This window comes from Salvelinus sp. IW2-2015, linkage group LG4q.1:29, assembly GCF_002910315.2.
Source record: "Salvelinus sp. IW2-2015 linkage group LG4q.1:29, ASM291031v2, whole genome shotgun sequence".
Lineage (NCBI taxonomy): Eukaryota > Metazoa > Chordata > Actinopteri > Salmoniformes > Salmonidae > Salvelinus > Salvelinus sp. IW2-2015.
The window spans coordinates 25,893,993-25,915,432 of NC_036842.1; the positions used below are offsets into that span (position 1 = coordinate 25,893,993).

Sequence of the window (21,440 nt, forward strand, 5' to 3'; positions counted from 1 at the left end):
AGATTCAGTCTCCCAGCCTGGTGCAGGTCTACAATTTTGTTTCTGGTGTCCTTTGACAGCTCTTTGGTCTTGGACATATGAGTTTGAGTGTGACTGTTTGAGGTTGTGGACAGGGGTGCTTTATACTGATAACAAGTTCAAACAGGTGCCATTAATACAGGTAACAATGGAGACATAGGAGCCTCTTAAAGAAGAAGTTACAGGTCTGTGAGAGCCAGAAATCTTGCTTGTTTGTAGGTGACCAATACTTATTTTCCACCATAATTTGCTAAAAATTCATAAAAAATCCACAATGTGATTTTCTGGATTTTGTTCTCATTTTGTCTGTCATAGTTGAAGACATATGATGAAAATTACACCTCTCTCATCTTTTAAGTGGGAGAACTTGCACAATTGTGCTGACTAAATACTTTTTTGCCCCACTAAGTATTTGATACATCAGAAAAGCAGAACTAATATTTGGTACAGAAACCTTGTTTGCAATTACAGAGATCATACTTTTCCTGTAGTTCTGACCAGGTTTGCACACACTGCAGCAGGGATTTTGGCCCACTCCTCCATACAGACCTTCTCCAGATCCTTCAGGTTTCGGGCTGTCGCCTGGGCAATACGGACTTTCAGCTCCCTCCAAAGATTTTTCATTGGTTCAGGTCTGGAGACTGGCTAGGCCACTCCAGGACCTTGAATGCTTCTTACGGAACCACTCCTTAGTTGCCCTGGCTGTGTGTTTCGTCGTTGTCGTGCTGGGAAAACCCAGCCACGACCCATCTTCAATGCTCTACTGAGGAAGGAGGTTGTTCCATGATCTCGCATACATGACCAAACCCCATCATGACCAAACCCCCCTGGGGGACCGTGGTGTAAGATGGGGTTTGTCCTGGGGACCGTGGTGTAAGATGGGGTTTGGTCCTGGGGACCGTGTGTAAGATGGGATTTTGTCCTGGGGGACCGTGGTGTAAGATGGGGTTTGGTCCTGGGGGACCGTGGTGTAAGAGGATTGGTCCTGGGGGACCGTAATGTAAGATGGGATTTGTCCTGGGGACCGTGGTTGTAAATGGGATTTGGTCCTGGGGACCGTGGTGTAAGATGGGATTTGCGCATCCTCCCCTGAATACGGTGCAGTCGTCCTGTCCCTTTGCAGAAAAGCATCCCCAAGAATGATGTTCATACCTCCATGCTTCATGGTTGGGATTGTGTTCTTGTTATTACTCATCCTTCTTCTTCCTCCAAACACGGAAGTGGAGTTTAGACCAAAAAGCCCTATTTTTGTCTCATCAGACCACATTCTCCCATTCCTCCTCTGGATCATCCAGATGTCATTGGCAAACTTCAGACGGGCCTGGACATGCGCTGGCTTGAGCAGGGGACCTGCGTGCGCTGCAGGATTTTAATCCATGACGGCTAGTGTGTTACTAATGGTTTTCTTTGAGACTGTGGTCCCAGCTCTCTTCAGGTCATTGACCAGTCTGCCGTGTAGTTCTAGGCTGATCCCTCACCTTCCTCATGACATTGATGCCCCACGAGGTGAGATCTTGCATGAGCCCCAGACCGAGGGTGATTGACCGTCATCTTGAACTTCTTCCATTACTAATAATCGCCAACAGTTGTTGCCTTCTCACCAACTGCTTGCCTATTGTCCTGTAGCCCATACCAGCGTTGTGCAGGTCTACAATTTTACCCTGATGTCCTTACACAGCTCTCTGTCTTGGCCATTGTGGAGAGGTTGGATCTGTTTGAGTGTGTACAGGTGTCTTTTATACAGGTAACGAGTTCAAACAGGTGCAGTTAATACAGGTAATAAGTGGAGAACAGGAGGGCTTCTTAAAGAAAAACTAACAGGTCTGTGAGAGCCGGAATTCTTACTGGTTGGTGTGATCAAATACTTATGTCATGCAAATAAATGCAAATTAATAATTGCAATAAAAATGCAAATTAATAATGCATAAAATGCCAATTAAAATTGCAATGAATATGCAAATAATAATTGCAATGAAATGCAAATTAATAATTGCAATGAAATGCAAATTAATAATTGCAATGAAATGCATATAGTAATAATTGCAATGAAATGCAATTAATAATTGCAATGAAATGCAAATTAATAATTGCAATGAAATGCAAATTAAAATTGCAATGAAATTGCAAATTAATAATTGCAATGAAATGCAAATTAATAATGCAATGAAATGCAAATTAATAATTGCCCAGCACAGCCCCGAAACCTGAAGGATCTGGAGTCTGTTTGGAGAGTGGGACAAAATCCCTGCTGCAGTGTGTGCAAACCTGGTCAAGAACTACAGAAACGTATGATCTCTGTAATTGCAAACAAAGTTTCTTACCACATAAATATCTGCTTTTCTATGTATTCAAACTCTAGTCCATGCAATACAAAATGCAAATATGAATTAACTTAAAAATCATACAATGTGATTTTCTGGATCTTTGTTTTAGATTCCGTCTCTCACAGTTGAAGTGTACCTATGATAAAAATTACAGACCTCTACATGCTTTGTAAGTAGGAAAACCTGCAAAATCGGCAGTGTATCAAATACTTGTTCTCCCCACTGTATATATATATCTCGGAAATCAGTGTAAAAGTATCCTTCCTGTATTATAGCCTTCTATGAATATATAATCTGGGTCTTCGTGCAAGTTCAGGTATGCCTCGTGGTTGTGCAATGTTTGTAGCGTCACTGATCTCATAAGTGGATTGACTTTCACTGCTGCCTCATTTACCCCCTGTGAGCCTACTCTGTTTTAAGGAGAGGAGAAAGACGAGATTAGTTCATTTCTGTGAAGCACTCAGTGATAATGTAATATTGTTTTTGTTTGACCTTTCATTTATTATCCGTTCACATGGGCAAATGGTGTGAGTAGGCCACAGGTATCCTCGTAGAGTGAATGTATCCTTGGCTTCTAGTATTTATTTACACCCAAAATAAAATCAGTAACATTTTTCTGTTTTTAAAGCTAATTTCCTACAGTTATACACATTTATACTATGTCTTATGACATGTTCTTATGCTATTTGAGTGAGACAAACCTAACGAAATCAGTGGGGCCCCATGACATTCTCCCTGACTGTCTAGTTTTTATTTGGGTCATTGTTAGTTCTCAAAGATTGTCTTGTTTAAAAAAATATAGCTCCATTTATATTTTCTACATACTTCATATCTGGTTTTAGTAGTTGAAGTTTACACTGAGAACGTTTTACCATCATGAACATTTTTATTTAAAAAATTTGAATATTTTTTGGGAATGGCGGCAACACTGCTGCTGAATGAATAAATCAAATGTATTTATATAGCTCTTCTTACATCAGCTGATATATCAATGTGCTGTACAGAAACCCAGCCTAAAACCCCAAACAGCAAGCAATGCAGGTGTAGAAGCACGGTGGCTTGGAAAAACTCCCTAGAAAGGCCAAAACCTAGGAAGAAACCTAGAGGAACCAGGCTATGATGGGTGGCCAGTCCTCTTCTGGCTGTGCCAGGTGGAGGAAACATATAGAGGAAACACTGGTTGTCTGTCTTGTCCTACAGGAAAAGTATATTCTCTCTATAGATTAACTACTGTTGTGTGTCTTGTCCTATAGGAAAGTACCTGCTGCCCTATGTGTCCCCCCAGCAGGCATGGCAGTCCCCCTCGGAGACCTCCAACCTGGTGCGGATGTGCTCCACCACCCTGGGGAAGTCCGCCCCCTCACTCACCTCTAGTCTGGTGAGTACTTATGGGTACTCATGACATCCCATGATTCCTCTTCCTCACTCTGTCCCCCCATGCTTTGATGTTGAGACCAGGATATTGTTAATCAGGTGTTTGATTGCTGTATTTATCAGAAGATTTTGCCATACAAGCCATTCAGCATTTCAGTACAATGAATACACAGCAGCTGAATGTCAATCAGTAAAAATGGTGAACAAAATGTTATTTTACCTTCATCTCAAGGTTATAGTAGTAGTGATTCATATTTTGTCAGAGCCTTAGTATTCAGGCCCTTAACGTTCCACAATCAATGCTCAGTTAAAGATGATTCCAGAAAAAGACTAAATCAAGGTGATTCTGTGAAGTGGTTTTAAAGGAGATCCGTCTGAGGTCTTGATTGTAGCAGAGATGGACTAATCCCTCAGTCTGAAATGACCTCAGTCACCAGTGACTGGTCTCACTTCGACCTTCAGCGTCAACGAACCTTTAAGTCAGATATCACCCATCTTGCCTGTGTCCTTTCAGATAACAAAACGATAGCCAGCCCAGTTTTACTTTTAATGGGAAAGGATGTCATTCCTGTCCCATTTCAAACGAGTGAGAAGTCATTGGAAGTTGAAGCTAAGCCAATTCTGTCCAGATATGAGTCACTCAGTCCAGCCCAGGGGTGTTATCTGTTTGTGTTTTCACCTGGACGAATGAAAATATTGCCTCTACATTGCTTTCCAACGAAGGTGCATAAACAAGGGAGAAACCAGAAATTTGAAATACAGTTTTCATTAACTCTTGGGCAGAAAAATTAGGCAGAAAAAGTTGGGCAGATAAATACTTACAGTATTTATTAAAACCATGTGTTTCAGAGTACATCTTTCATTAGTGTTTTCCCAAATCATGTCATAAGATTTGCTTTCAACTGAATGTGGAGATTCAGAGAAGGCCCATCTGTGTGGATGTTTCTGTAAACCAAACAATTTATAGCATTACAGACAGCAGTTTGGATCTGAGCAAATATCGAACATGCTGAATGTTTCTCAACACTGGGGGGCGCCAGTGTGCTGTTTGGAGTTTGCCAACATACACTCATTGTTTGAGGTGCATGCATATCAGAGCCTTGATGAACACATGGGACTTTGTGAATGAGATTCAATGTGCTTCTTCAATATACAGTGTTATGTGGACACATGAAAAACAAACAAGTATTCTCAATGTATATTAATTGAAAGAGTATTCGTACAGTATTTGAGTAAACATCCTGTACGCATGCCTGATCTTGGCTTTTTCCAAACACAATCTAACGAATAATCAATGACAACAATTAAGATATTGAGTAAAAGTTCAACAGGACTTTACCCAAAGACATTGAAGAACCCAAAGACACAGAACCCGTAAGAACCCAAAGACCTAGAACCCACTAAAGATCTCATGGCAGTTATCACCCTCGTTGCTGTGAAAAATATGTTCTCAGTCAACTTACCTGGTAAAATAATTGTCAATAAAAATTCAAAAGATCACAGTATGGTCAATGTTTGGTCCTCATAGTGTTTCCCAATCCTGGTTTCTGGGGACCCAACAGCTTAATCATCAGTCAATCAGTTGAATCATTTGGGTTAGTGCTGGTTTGGTAACTGTCATAATATCATGTCCCCATCATATCTGTTCCCCATCATATCATGATATCAGATCCCCATTAATATCAGGTCCCCAATGCGTCTGGTCTCCAGAAAGTCTCCATGAGGTCATGCCCCCTCCCCAGAGGTGAGTGTGGAGTGGTGGGTGAAGAGCCTCCCTGGAGACTGTCACGTCTTATTAGATTCTCCTCACACTCTGTAAACAGGAGCCCAGACCCCATGTAGCAAGGGCTGATTGAAATGAATGATTGCTGAGGCCAGGGTCAATGCAGCACAAACAGAATGTCATTACACAGGGCTGAGATAGGAGACGCGTTCTCATCTATTGTTTCTCATGGGTGGCTAATTTTTGTGTGCGTATTCTGAGAGTTTTTGTGCGTGTGCCGGTTTACGTGGTCATCTTTGTATGTGTGTATGAGTATTTGTGTGCATGTTGAGGGTTGTATATCTGCATGTTAGTAGGTATGTATTTGTATAACTGTGTCAGAGTATCTGTGTGTTGTCTGACTGGTGTGTAGCTTGGTGTATCAGTCCACGGCACGACTGATGGTAATGTTTATCCTTATCGGTCTGTTTGCATGCCTCTGTCTCCCTAGCCCCCCTGAAGAAATTAAATGCTGCTCGCCACTCCTTACACAGTCTGGTGTGGACGCGTCGAATCGCTGATGCGTGGCCACATCCTAATAGCATCTTTTAGAGTGGATAGTACTGTAGTAAATTCTCAGGTGAACGCCATCTCTAGAGTCATGGTATTATTTTGTCAGGAAACTGGGTGCATAATAAATGCTAGTGATTCATATTTGACCTTGAGAAAACAGTCTCTGTGTACTGTACTGTTATCAGGGACAGTTGTTTTGTTTTTATCTTCGTGTTTGTCAGGGACCATGCACAACTTGTTGCACCTGAGATGGCTTTCTGTGGGACCAGATGATTGTGGATCATTGCTACAGAATTCCAGATCACAATGTCTGAAAAGTAGGAAATATTATTAACCAGGTTGCTATTGGTAAATAAAAAGTGTTCTCAATGACTTACTTGGATTGTAAGAGGTATATTAGAATATGCATTCTCAGTCGGCAGGTACACTGAGTTTTGGGGACTTGAATCACAGTTTAAAAAAGAATCCATCTCGTATGAAAAGCTGGCTTTGTTCCATCAAATGAAACATTTCACTGCAGCATTGGGCTGTTTAGCCCCAGGGACCATGTTACACAGTTTTTATATATGAAAAAAACACTTTAGCCTTCTCATAATCCTCTTCTGTTCTTTTGGAAGATCCTGTCAGGGCTGCCCATGTCAGCTTTATATGTATCCAATATAGGCTTTGGCCCATGGATCTCATGCTGAAATATAATATTCTTAGGAGAATACAAATTATCATCAGAATCATTAATTCATTACGGCGGGGTTCTCAAAAGGGTCATTGGAGTTTGAAGCAGGAGTTGGAACCGGTTCAGCGAACAAAACTGGAAACTGAGAAACCAAAATCAGAACCATGAACGAAAGTAATCTTTACTGTCCGGAACAGAACAGTTATTTTAAAAGCATGGGAACCGGTTAATGTTTTCCGTTCTGGGAATTTTTTCTTCAGCCCTACACAACGCAAACAAATTACCTATGCAAAGCCCTCTCTGTCACTCAAACTGTCTGCCTGCCAGAAAATCTTTGCCAGTGTGTGTGCCAGGGTTTCGGTAAGTAACGTGACCGGGAAGATTTCAATTTACCGGGCATTGGAGAATTTTGCCGGACATTCAGAACCGACCTGGCACAGTCAGCACCATCAGTAAATTAGGAATATTTGCCAAATGAGCCACATTTACATGTACTTAAACCGCCTATAACAAAAATACTTTCTTCTGTTTCGATGTGTAGAATATGTAAAACTTTATGGCGTATTATTTTTGTTTTCTGTTTTCCTAAAACAATACAGTATGTCCACATCACTGTTCAGCTGTCAGAGATGTGAGCACTAAATGCATCATGCATAGACTTATAGGCTTAGGCATCGACTGTATACAGTGGAATGTATCATTCCATGAGACTGACCAGGTAAATCTAGGTGAAAGCTATGATCCCTTATTGATGTTACTTGCTAAATCCATTTCAATCTGTGTAGATGAAGGGGAGGAGACAGGTTAAAGAATGATTTTTAAACAGTGAAACAATTGAGACATGGATTGTGGATGTGTGCCATTCAGAGGGTGAATGGGCAATATTTGAACGGGGTATGGTAGTAGGTGCCAGGCGCACTGGTTTGAGTGTGTCATAACTGAAACGCTGCTGGGTTTTTGAAGCTCAACAGTTTCCCGTGTGTATCAAGAATGGTCCACCACCCAAAGGACATCTAGCAGCTTTACACAACTGTGGGAAGCATTGGAGACAACATGGGGGCCAGCATCCTTGTGGAGTCCATGCCCTGACAAACTGAGACTGTTCTGAGGGCAAAAAGAGGCACATTCCATTTTCAAAGGCACTTAAATATTGTCTTGCCCATTCACCCTCTGAATGGCATGCAACTCAATATTAGAAAGGTGTTCTTAATGTTTTGTACACTCAGTGTATATACAGTACCAGTTTTATTTTTTACTATTTTCTACATTGTAGAATAATAGTGAAGACATCACAAATATGAAATAACACATATGGAACCATGTAGTAACTAAAAAAGTGTTAAACAAATATATTTTATATTCTTTAAAGTAGCCACCCTTTGCGTTTGACAGCTTTGAAAGCTCTTGGCATTCTCTCAACCAGCTTCACCTGGAATGCTTTTCCAACAGTCTTGAAGGAGTTTCCACATGCTGAGCACTTGTTGGCTGCTTTTCCTTCACTCTGCAGTCCAACTCATCCCAAACCATCTCAATTGGGTTGAGGTCGGGTGATTTTGGAGGCCAGGTCATCTGATGCAGCACTCCATCACTATCTTTGGTCAAATAGCCCTTACACAGCCTGGAGGTGTGTTGGGTCATTGTCCTGTTCAAAAAACAAATGATAGTCCCATTTAACTTCAGAATTGGTGGTTCCCCTGCAGGACGTCTGAGCTAAAGCGATTAGCATGAGGTTGTAAGTAACAAAAACATTTCTCAGGACATAGACATATCTCTGATATTGGCAGAAAGCTTCAATTCTTGTTAATCTAACTGCACTGTCCAATCTACAGTAGCTATTACAGTGAATGAATACCATGCTATTGTTTGAGAAGAGTGCACAGTTTTGAACATAAAGATATTAATTAACAAATTAGGCACATTTGGGCAGTCTTGATCCAAAATTTTGAACAGAAATGCAATGGTTCATTGGATCATACTTAAAATTTGCACATACACTGCTGCCATCTAGTGGCCGATATCTAAATTGCACCTGGGCTGGAATAATACATTATGGCCTTTCTCTTGCATTTCAAAGAGGATGGTACAAAAAAATACAAAAGTTTTTTTCTTTGTATTATCTTTTACCAGATCTAATGTTGTATTCTCCTACATTCCTTTCACATTTACACAAACTTCAAAGTGTTTCCTTTCAAATGGTACTAAGAAAATGCAAATCCTTGCTTCAGGGCCTGAGCTACATGCAGTTAGATTTGGGTATGTAATTTTAGGAGAAAATTTAAAGAAAGGGGCCGATCCTTAAGAGGTGAAGCTCTACTCTGCGTCTTATAACGACACGGCGGTTGAAACCAAAAATCTCACATTTGGACTCATCAGACCAAAGGAGAGATTTCCACCGGTCTGCTGTCCATTGTTTGTTTCTTGGGCCAAGCAAATCTCTTCTTGTTATTGGTGTCCTTTAGTAGTGGTATCTTTACAGCAATTTGACCACGAAGGCCTGATTCACGCGGTCTCCTCTGAACAGTTGATGTTGATGTGTCTTACTTGAACTCTGTGAAGCATTTATTTGGGCTGCAATATCTGAGGCTGCTAACTCTAATGAACTTATCTTCTGCAGAGGTAACTCTTGGTCTTTCTTTCCTGTGTTGGTCCTCCTGAGAGCCAGTTTCATCATAGCGCTTGATGGTTTTTGCGACTGTACTAGAAGAAACTTTCAAAGTTCTTGAGACTTTCCGTATTGACTGACCTTCATGTCTTAAAGTAATGATGGACTGTCATTTCTCTTTTCTTATTTGAGCTGTTCTTGCCATAATATGGACTTGGTCTTTTACCAAATAGCCCTGTCTTCTGTATACCACCCCTACCTTGTCACAACAACACTGATTGGCTCAAATGCATTAAGAAGGAAAAAAATTCCACAAATTAACTTTTAACAAGGCACACGTGTTAATTTAAATCAATTATAGGTGACTTCCTCATGAAGCTGGTTGAGAGAATGCCAAGAGTTTGGGAAGCGGTCATCAAGGTGTTATTTCATAGTTTTGATGTCTTCGCTATCATTCTACAATGTAGAAAATAGTAAAAATAAATAAAAACCCTTGAATGAGTCTGTCCAAACATTTGTATGGTAGTGTGTGTTTATACATATAAACTCAGCAAAAAAAATACTTTCCCTTTTCAGACCCTGTCTTTCAAAGATAATTCATAAAAATCCAAATAACTTCACAGATCTTCATTGTAAAGGGTTTAAACACTGTTTCCCATGCTTGTTCAATGAACCATAAATAATTAATAACGACTGTTCCACAGGTGCATGTTTAAGACACTAACAGCTTACAGATGGTAGGCAATTAGGGTCGCAGTTATGAAAACTTAGGACAAAGAGGCCTTTCTACTGACTCTGGAAAAACACCAAAAGAAAGATGCCCAGGGTCCCTGCTCATCTGTGTGAACGTGCCTTAGGCATGCTGCAAGGAGGCAATGGGACTGCAGATGTGGCCAGGACAATAAATTGCAATGTCCGTACTGTGAGACGCCTAAGACAGCGCTATAGGGAGACAGAATGGACAGCTGATCGTCCTCGCAGTGGCAGACCACGTTTAACAACACCTGCATATGATCAGTACATCCGAAAATCACTACTACGGGACATGTACGGGATGGCAATAACAGCCCGAGTTACACCAGGAATGCACATTCCCTCCCTCAGTGCTCAGACTGTCCGCAATAGACTGAGAGAGACTGTACTGAGGGCTTGTAGGCCTGTTGTAAGGCAGGTCCTCACCAGACATCACCGGCAACAACGTCGCCTATGGGCACAAACCCACCGTTGCTGGACCAGACAGGACTGGCAAAAAGTGCTCTTCACTGACGAGTCGCGGTTTTGTCTCACCAGGTGTCAACTTACCAACATTACGACCAGGAATACTAATTTCCCGAAGCGGATCCTCTGTTTGGACCACCACCCAGGACAATGGATCGATCCCAGTAGGCGACCCAAAACAACAGTGCCGCAGACGGAGCGGTCTTTTGGTCAGGCTCCGTAGACGGGCACATCGCTCACCGCTCCCGAGTATACTACTCGCCAATGTCCAGTCTTTTGACAACAAGGTAGACAAAATTCGAGGAAGGGTTGCCTTCCAGAGAGACATCAGAGATTGTAACATTCTCTGTTTCACGGAAACATGGCTCACTCAGGGTACGTTATCAGAGTCGGTACAGCCACCCGGTTTCTTCACGCATCGCGCAGACAGAAACAAACATCTCTCTGGTAAGAAGGGCGGGGGTGTATTCCTTATGATTAACAAGTTGTGGTGTGATCATAACAACATACAGGAACTCAAGTCCTTTTGTTCACCTGACCTATAATTCCTTAAAATCAAATGCCGACCGCATTATCTACCAAGAGATGTCGCTTCGATTATAATCACAGCCGTGTATATCCCCCCCCCCCCAAGCAGACACCTCGTTGGCCCTGAAAGAACTTCATTGGACTCTATGGAAACTGGAAACCACACATCCTGAGGCTGCATTTATTGTAACTGGGGTTTTTAACAGAGCAAAACTGAAAACAAGGCTCCCTCAATTAGCATATTGAATGTGCTACCCGGGCTGGCAGCATTCTGGATCATTCCTTCTCTAACTTCCGCGACGCATACAAAGCCCTCCCTCGCCCTCCTTTCGGCAAATCTGACCACGACTCCATTTTGTTGCGCCCAGCCTATAGACAGAAACTAAAACAGGAAACACCCGTGCTCAGGTCTTTTCAACGCTGGTCCGACCAATCTGATTCCATGCTTCAAGATCACTTCGATCACGTTGACTGGGATATGTTCCGGATAGCCTCAGACAACAACATTGATGTATACACTGATTCGATGAGCTAGTCTATTAGCAAGTGCATCGGTGATGTTGTACCCACAGTGACTATTAAAACCTTCCCCAACCAGAAACCGTGGATTGATGGCAGCATTCGCACAAAACTGAATGCGTGATTCACTGCTTTTAATCATGGCAAAGCGACCGGAAACATGACCGAATACAAACAGTGTAGCTATTCCCTCCGCAAGGCAATCAAACAAGCTAAGCGTCAGTATAGAGAAAGTAGAGTCGCAATTCAACGGCTCAGACACGATACGTATGTGGCAGGGTCTACAGTCAATCACTGATTATAAAAAGAAAACCAGCCCCGTCGCGGACACCGACGTCTTGCTCCCAGACAAACTAAACAACTTCTTTGCTTGCTTTGAGGACAGTACAGTGCCACTGTCATGGCCCGCTACCAACACCTGCAGGCTCTCCTTCACCGCAGCCAACGTGAGTAAAACATTTAAACGTGTTAACCCTCGCAAGGCTGCAGGCCCAGACGGCATCCCTAGCCGCGTCCTCAGAGCATGTTTACGGACGTATTCAATCAATCCCTATCCCAGTCTGCTGTTCCCACATGCTTCAAGAGGGCCACCATTGTTCCTGATCCCAAGAAAACTAAGGTAACTGAGCTAAACGACTACCACCCTGTAGCACTCCCTTCCGTCATCATGAAGTGCTTTGAGAGACTAGCCAAGGATCAAAACACCTCCACCCTACCTGACACCCTAGACCAACTCCAATTTGCTTACCGCCCCAATAGGTCCACAGACGATGCAATCACACTGCACACTGCCCTAACCCATCTGGACAAGACGAATACCTATGTAAGAATGCTGTTCATTGACTACAGCTCAGCATTCAACACCATAGTACCCTCCAAACTCGTCATTAAGCTCGAGACCCTGGGTCTCGACCCCGCCCTGTGGATCTAGTGTCCTGCACTTTCTGCAGGGCCGACCCAAGGTGGTGAGAGTAGGAAAAAGCATCTCCACCCCGCTGATCCTCAACACTGGGGCCCCACAATGGTGCGTGCTCAGCCCTCTCCTGTACTCCCTGTTCACCCATGACTGCGTGGCCATGCACGCCTCCAACTCAATCATCAAGTTTTCAGACGACACTACTGTGGTAGGCTTGATTACCACCAACAACGAAGAGACAGCCTACAGGGAGGAGGTGAGGGCCCTCGGAGTGTGGTGTCAGGAAAATAACCTCACACTCAACGTAAACGAAACAAAGGAGATCGTGGACTTCAGGAAACAGCAGAGGGAGCATCCCCCTATCCACATCGACGGGACAGTAGTGGAGAAGGTGGAAAGCTTTAAGTTCCTCGGCGTACACATCACGGACAAACTGAAATGGTCCACCAACACAGACGGCGTGGTGAAGAAGGCGCATCAGCGCCTCTTCAACCTCAGGAGGCTGAAGAAATTTGGCTTGTCACCAAAAACACTCACAAACCTTTACAGATGCACAATCGAGAGCATCCTGTCGGGCTGTATCACCGCCTGGTACGGCAAGGCTCTCTAGAGGGTAGTGAGGTCTGCATAACGCATCACCGGGGCAAATTACCTGACCTCCAGGACCACCCGATGTCACAGGAAGGCCAAAAATATCATCAAGGACAACAACCACCCAAGCCACGGCCTGTTCACCCCGCTATCATCCAGAAGGCGAGGTCAGTACAGGTGCATCAGAGCTGGGACCGAGAGACTGAAAAACAGCTTCTATCTAACATTGAGTGGCTGCTGTCAACATACTGACTCAAATCTCTAGCCACTTTAATAATTAATATCATATGTATATACTGTACTCTATACCATCTACTGCATCTTGCCTATGCCGTTCGGCCGTTGCTCATCCATATATTTATATGTACATATTCTTATTCATCCCCACCTGTGTATAAAATGTAGTTGTTGTGAAATTGTTAGATTCCTTGTTAGATATTACTGCATGGTCAGAACTAGAAGCACAAGCATTTCGCTACACTCGCCTTAACATCTGCTAAACATGTTGTATGTGACCATTTTAAAATTTGATTTGATTTGGGTGATGGTCGGATTCGCGTTTATCGTTGAATGAATGAGCGTTACACCAAGGCCTGTACTCTGGAGCGGGATTGATTTGGAGGTGGAGGGTCCGTCATTGTCTGGTGCGGTGTGTCACAGCATCATCGCACTGAGCTTGCTGTCATTGCAGGTAATCTCAACGCTGTGCATTACATCATCCTCCCTCATGTGGTGCCCTTCCTGCAGGCTCATCCTGACATGACCCTCCAGCATGGCAATGCCACCAGCCATACTGCTCGTTCTGTGCGTGATTTCCTGCAAGACAGGAATGTCAGTGTTCTGTCATGGCCAGGGAAGAGCCCGGATCTCAATCCCATTGAGCACGTCTGGGACCTGTTGGATTGGAGGGTGAGGGCTAGGGCCATTCCCCTCAGAAATGTCCGGGAACTTGCAGGTGCCTTGGAGGAAGAGTGGGGTAACATCTCACAGCAAGAACTGGCAAATCTGGGGCAGTCCATGAGGAGAAAATGCACTGCAGTACTTAATGCAACAGGTGGCCACACCAGATACTGACTGTTACATTTGTTTTTGACCCCCCCCCCCCCCCCTTCAGGGACACATTATTCAATTTCTGTTAGTCACATGTCTGTGGAACTTGTTCAGTTTGTCAGTTGTTGAATCTCGTTATGTTCATACAAATATGTACACAAGTTAAGTTTGCTGAAAATATACGCAGTTGGCGGTGAAAGGACGTTTTTTTTATTGTTGAGTGTGTTTCTGTGTGGTGTGTATACATACATACATACATACATACATACATACATACATACATACATACATACATACATACATACATACATACATACATACATACATACAGTTGAAGTTGGATGTTTATATACACCTTAGCCAAATACATTTGAACTCAGATTTTCACAATTCCTGACATTTAATCCTAGGAAAAATTCAGTTAGGATCACCTCTTTATTTTAAGAATGTGAAATGTCTATAGGATTGAGGTCAGGGCTTTGTGATGGCCACTCCAATACCTTGACTTTGTTGTCCTTAGGCCATTTTGCCACAACTGCAAGCATGATTATTATTTTTTTTATTAGAGAAGAATTGATTAACTTTTTCAATGCTAGTGAAGGACACTATAGTAATCACATTTCACATTGGATTTATTAACTACAAAATGGTAATATGGCTTTTTATTTGAATTCTGGTGCCGCTCGGCAAGAAAACAAAGGAACACGAAACTTTTTTTGCGTTCAAACCGGTTGAGAACTTTATTTTGCTGGTCGGAACAGTGCAGAACGGGGGGAAAATGTTTCTGTTAAGAACGAAATGATTGAACAATTATTTCCGTTCCAACCCCTGGTTCAAAGTGCTACAGGAAGTTTTAACATGAGAAGTTCAGCAAGGCGTTTCTTATGAACACTTCCCATCATTCCAAAGTCACTCACTCACTCACTCAGAGATGGCCTTTGGATATCTTTGGTCACATCGAGCCAAGAACTCATTAAACCTTGCTCTTAATTACACCAATTAACGACAGCATTATAGAACAGTGGTCTTGTTGTCTGGGAATGGAAGGCAGCCACCACTCTGACAGTGCTGTACCAATGGTAGCATGTTGGTGTTTGAGACAATAAAACTTGAGCAGTTTGAGATATGCTCTTGGCCTGGCGGATTAGTGTTTGAGGAGGAGGTTGATTTGCCTTTTGCTTCAGTTTGGGAGATTATTGAAATGTGTGATAATGACGCTGTGTTTGTGCTGATAATTAACATGTATTGTCCCTACTCAATATTGTTATTGTACAGCAGTGATATTGGAAGGCAACTCCTCAAGCTCTTCTCTGTTTGTATTCAAGCACCTGTTTCCCAGTGGATCCTGGTTGATATTCCTTCAAAGGCAGATTTCCTATCAGGAGCCTGATTTAGCATCCGCTTTGTAAAATGTTCCCTGAGCTTACCTTGAAGTATGGCAGTTAATTAACTCAATAATTGACTCATATCTGCAGTGTTTCCTTGGTATTCACTGGTACGGTGGTATTAGCATTCAATATATCATCTTCCTGACTATGTCTGTCATGTTCATTGAGCCACACTAGAAATATGTCACCTACGCTCAGTCTGGCCCATCTCCCTCACCTCCCAGCCCCCCAGTGCCAGCTCTACCATGATCTCCCTCTATCAACCATGCCTTGTCCCCCCCTCGCTTCGCAGGTCTGCTGTTATTGCATTCTCTCTTTTCTCCTCCTTCATGCTTTTCCGTCATGCCCCTGGGTGTGCAGGTCTCCTTCCCTTTTCGCATGGCACATCCCTGTTGACCATGATTAGGTTTGACAGGAAATCAATAGGTTTCTCCTGGCCTGAAATGGAGATAAGATTGTCATAATCCTGATGTTGTGGCTGTGTGGACTGGATTTCTCCTTCATTATTGTAGTCACTGATGTCCTTTGGAGATATCGTTTCTCCTGCATTGGGTCTGCAGAGGTGATGTCAGACCTGAGATGAGTTATATTGGACACAGTCCAAGGTGTGCTTTGTTTACAGCAAGGATCATCAACTAGATTCAGCCATGGGCCTATTTTTTTTTTCTTGCGCGGATGGTCGAACGTAATTACAAAAACTTTGTAGACTACTCAAACACAATCATTTCAAACATTGCTTACATTTGTATACGATCACATATACAGTATCTCTCTATGCGTGGGGATACTTTGGAACAGATTTCCAAAATTAAAATCACTGTTTTTAGTCTCAAAACATTGAGGGACAAATAACGTCAGTATGCACCTCTGTGCAAGTTGAACATAGCTACTGAATGTTTTTGAAATGAATCCTTGTATACATACAAACCCTAGCATGTCCTTTCAGTTCCATTCTCAAGATCACCTTCCAAGGTCATGTAAAACCCATGACCTCACATGTCCAGTAATCTTAGAATACATTACAATTATGTGACATGTTACTGTGTGTACATACATGCACTGAGGCAGGATGTAAGTGAAAACTGTCACTTTCAATGAAGTGGCTGCTGTTGAGAGCTCAGACCCCGGTCAAACTAATCTGCTGGGCATAACAGTACATTCGGAAAGTATTCAGACCCCTTGACTTTTTTCAATTTTTTTTATGTTACAGCCTTATTCTAATATTGATTAAGTTGTTTTTTTCCTTATTTTTCACACAATACCCCATAATGACACATATATATTTTTTATTAAGAATAAAAAACTGAAATATCACTTTCACATTAGTATTCAGACCCTTTACTCATTACTTGGTTGAAGCTCCTTTGGCAGCGATTTAAAGCCTCAAGTCTTCTTGGGTATGACGCTACAAGCTTGGCACACCTGTTTTTGGAGTTCTTCTCTGCAGATCCTCTCAATCTCTGTCAGGTTGGATGGGGAGCGTTGCTGCTCAGCTATTTTCAGGTCTCTCCAGAGATGTTTGATCTGGTCCAAGTCTGGGCTCCGGCTGGGCCACTCAAAGGAATTCGGAGACTTGTCCCGAAGCCACTCCTGTTTTGGCTGTGTGCTTCGGGTCATTGTCCTGTTGGAAGGTGAATCTTTACCCCAGCCTTAGGTCCTGAGCGCTCTGTAGCAGGTTTTCATCAAGGATCTGTCTGTACTTTGCTCCGTTCATCTTTCCCGCAATCCTGACTAGTCTCCCTGCTGCCACTGCCATGCTTCACCGTAGGGATGCTGCCAGGTTTCCTCCAGAAGTGACACTTGGCATTCAGGCCCAAAGAGTTCAATCTTGGTCTCATCAGACCAGAGAATCTTGGTTCTCATGGTCAGAGTACTTTGGGTACCTTTTGGCAAACTCCAATCGGGCTGTCATGTGCTTTTTACGGATTATTGTCTTCCGTCTGGCCACTCTACCATAAAGACCTGTTTGGTGGAGTGCTGCAGAAATGGTTGTCCTTCTGGAAGGTTCTCCCATTTCCACAGAGGAACTCTGAAGCTCTGTCAGAATGACCATCGGGTTCTTGGTCACCTCCCTGACCAGGGCCCTTCTCCCCGATTGTGCTAGGAAGAGTCTTGGTTCCAAACTTCTTCCATTTAAGAATGATGGAGGCCACTGTGTTCTTGGGGCCCTTCAATGCTGCAGATATTTTTTGGTACCCTTCCCCAGATCTGTGCCTTGACACAATCCTGTCTCGGAGCTCTACGGACAATTCCTTCGACCTCATGGCTTGGTTTTTGCTCTGACATGCACTGTCAACTGTGGGGCTTTTAAGGAAAAAGGTGTGTGCCTTTTACAAATCATGTCCAATCAATTGAATTTACCACAGGTGGACTCAATCAAGTTGTAAACACATCTCAATGATGATCAATTCCAACAGGATGCACCTGAGCTCAATTTTGAGTCTCATAGCAAAGGGTCTGAATACTTACGTAAATAAGGTGTAAATGTCTAAACCTGTTTTCGTTTTGTCTTTATGGGGTATTAAATGTGGAAGACACATTACTGTTGAATACATTCAATTGGACATCTGACTAGGTATCCCCCTTTCCCTTTTATTGTGTGTAGATTGAGGTAAACATTTAATCCATTTCACAGTAAGGCTGTAACGTAACAATGTGGGAAAAGGCAAGGGATCTGAATACTTTCCGAATGCACTGTTTCTCTGTTTAGGGATTCTAAAATAATATGAATCCACATTTTGACATTGTGTTTCTGATAGAATATGAAATGAAAAGACAGGGAACACAGTCTGTACGGGACTCCTGTAGTAATCCCTGGCGGAATCAAACTGACATCCGTTTCATATGTGCTTATACATTTGATCAAATATATAGTCCTTATAGTCCTGTAACATACTGGATCCCACTTCTGACACCAATCTACATTTTATTCACGACGCATAATACAGAACGAGGAGTTTGTATGTGATTTATTGCAACCTTGAGTTGCTTTGTGTCAGTATGTTCTTGCACCAAATTGTTAAAAAGAGAAGAAACATGTTTGCGCTAACTGCTTGGCCTTTCAATGCTCTGACGAAGGTCAAAAGGCCAACAAAAATAAAACTATTCCAAGCGCGGGCGTGTGTGGGAGCTTAATTTCATTTGAACAATTGTTGAACATCTGACGCACCTCTACTGAAGATGTGTGCGAGTGCATTTCATTTTCTTGCACCACATTGCACTGTGAGGGATTGGTTCTTTAGGGTGACCAAGTCTGCTTTTCTTTCCAACTGAGGGATTGACTATAGGGTTATAAGGTCATATATGCTCTCACTCCAAAGGACTGGCTATATACACAGATATGTCAGACTGAGCTTTCCCTGTAAAGGGTCTGTTTTAGTCTCTCTTTCCCTTCACTCTTTCTTTTTCTTTCACTTTCTCTCTCTCCATCTCTTTATCTTTCTCTCTTTCTCCCCCTCCACAGGCCATGGCCCTCCTCCTCCCGCCTTAGGCCGGCAGGCGTCCTCTCGCTCCGATAAGCCCAGGCAGGGCAGAGGAGTAGCGGGGGCCTTGGGTCACTCAATCAGCTCTCACTGCAGGCTCTAAGGGCTAACTCTCGCCAAAACCCCTCTCCTCCTCTCACTGCTCCACACTCCTACGTCCTCTCCTCCTCGCCACTCCCGGCAGGAAACGGCCTTAGCTGCCCACCTGCCGGGAGGAAATGAGACACAGAAACCCCCTGGGACTTCCTTTAGAGGCCAGCATGTGGCCAAGGGCCTCTTCCGCCCAGACCCAGTGTTATTTGCAGTGGCTATACTCCCCACACAATGCTCTACTCTGGCTGATTTTCCAACAAGGCTTGTCCTGTAAGAGGTTGTTGAAAAGCGTATACCGGTAAAGGTTGAGTACAGATTGAACGGGTCTCACTGAATGCGTTTCGTCTGAGTCTATTGCAAGGAAGTGAGTTGTCACTGCCGCTGTAACCTTCTGATTTGTTTAACTTCTTGCCGCACGGATCCCTTTAGCGGGATCATTTTCGTAAACAACTGCTGAATTGCAGAGCGCCAAATTAAAAAAAAATACTTATAATCATGAAATCACAAGTGAATTATACCAAAACACAGCTTAGCTTGTTGTTAATCCACCTATTGTGTCAGATTTTGAAAATATGCTTTACAGCGGAAGCAATCCAAGTGTTTGAGTTTATCAATCACTAGACAAAACAGTAAGAACAGCTAGCCGCAAATTTGCTTGGTCACGAAAGTCAGAAAAGCAATAAAATTAATCGCTTACCTTTGATAATCTTCGGATGTTTGCACTCACGAGACTCCCAGTTACACAATAAATGTTCTTTTTGTTCGATAAAGATTAGTTTTATAACCAAAAACCGCCATTTGGTTTGCGCGTTATGTTCAGAAAACCACATACTCGTTCCAGTCCCGAAAGGCAGACGAAAATTCAAAAAAGTATCCGTAATGTTCGTAGAAACATGTCAAACGTTTTTATTAATCAATCCTCAGGTTGTTTTTAACATACATAATCGCTAATATTTCAACCGGACGGTAACCTATTCAATACTACAGAGAAAGAAAATGTCGAGCTACATCTCTCGCGCGCAGGAACTAATCAAAGGACACCTGACGCGTTTTGAAAAATCTCGCTCATTTTTCAAAATAAAAGCTTGAAACTATGTCTAAAGCCTGGTCACAGACTGAGGAAGCCATTGGGAAAGGAATCTGGTTGATACCCCTTTAAATGGAGGAGGGGCAGGCAACGGAACAGGGATTTCTCCAAATAAAAGGCACTTCCGGGTTGGATTTCCTCAGGTTTTCGCCTGCAAAATCAGTTCTGTTATACTCACAGACAATATTTTGACCGTTTTGGAAACTTTAGAGTGTTTTCTATCCTAATCTGTCAATTATATGCATTTTCTAGCATCTGGACCTGAGAAATAGTCCGTTTACCTTGGGAACGTTATTTTTCCAAACATAAAAATTCTTCCCCCTAGCTGAAAGAAGTTAAGTCATTTCCAGACAGTTGCATTTGAATCCCTTGCATGTGCTCAGGGTATTGTTGTGGAGAATGTCCCTTGAACGCTACATGTTTGCCTAGCCGTAGAGCCTGCAGTATTTGCTTTCACTTTGCACTGCGGGGAGCGTCCCTTGCATTGAATAAGACTAATGACCTTTCAGATAGGTTTTTCCCAGCTCTTCATTCTCACTTTTAAATGGAATTTCCTTAATTGTGCCCTCTAAGCAGCGGCAGACTGGGAGCAGGGAATTGGAAAAATTAACTCGACTTAACGCAATGTTTTAATTCCCACAGATAATCTGGGGGGCATTGTTCAGAGCCGGAGGTGACGGGGCTAATCCACCTTCTGTTGAGGTTTGAAAAGTTGAAGAAGGAATCCAAAACCAGTCCTGTTATTTTAGCGCTGTCTTCCCTCTCAATTATATTCTCCCCCTTATCAGGGACCACACAAATTACTGGCAATCCGGCTGCAGTCAAACGCTGCTCTGTTCTACAGGCGGACAGAGAAGGGGAAAGTTTACAATGACGGTCACCTGTTTGACCTTCCACGCTGTTCTTTTCCTCTCTCCTCAGCCATAGGTAGCTGATTAGCCGTCACTTGTCCATGCTCGATAACAGAAATCCTTTGAGTTTGGCGGAAGACGGTGAGAATGGATGGGGCGCCACTTAATATTCAAAGTAGAATCACAGCAAATGGAAATCAGCGAGAGACGGAGGGGAGGGGAGGGGRRGGGAGACGGAGGGGAGGGGMGACGGAGGGGAGGGGAGACGGAGGGGAGGGGAGACGGAGGGGAGAGGTCTGTGAAATTGCCGGATGGAATTGGCGTGATGGCAATCATAAACCTACTTCTCTTAATGCTAATCATTCAGAATGGGGCGACTGAAGTTGTGCCTGTGGTGGAATGTAGCATTGGAGAAGGTCCCCGGTTGGGTTACTTGCTGAGTGCCTGGGAA

At 43.1% G+C, this 21,440-nt stretch overlaps 1 protein-coding gene across 5 annotated transcripts in view; it reads left to right on the forward strand.

Moving 5' to 3' along the window:
- Window positions 1-21,440, forward strand: part of mast4 (microtubule associated serine/threonine kinase family member 4) — a 187,500-nt gene that overhangs the window by 59,217 nt on the left and 106,843 nt on the right. For all 5 annotated transcript variants that reach the window (XM_023984206.1, XM_023984207.1, XM_023984208.1 and 2 more), the window contains exon 3: window positions 3,596-3,720. In XM_023984206.1, the coding sequence (XP_023839974.1) occupies window positions 3,596-3,720 (125 nt within the window). The remainder of the gene's footprint in view (window positions 1-3,595; window positions 3,721-21,440) is intronic.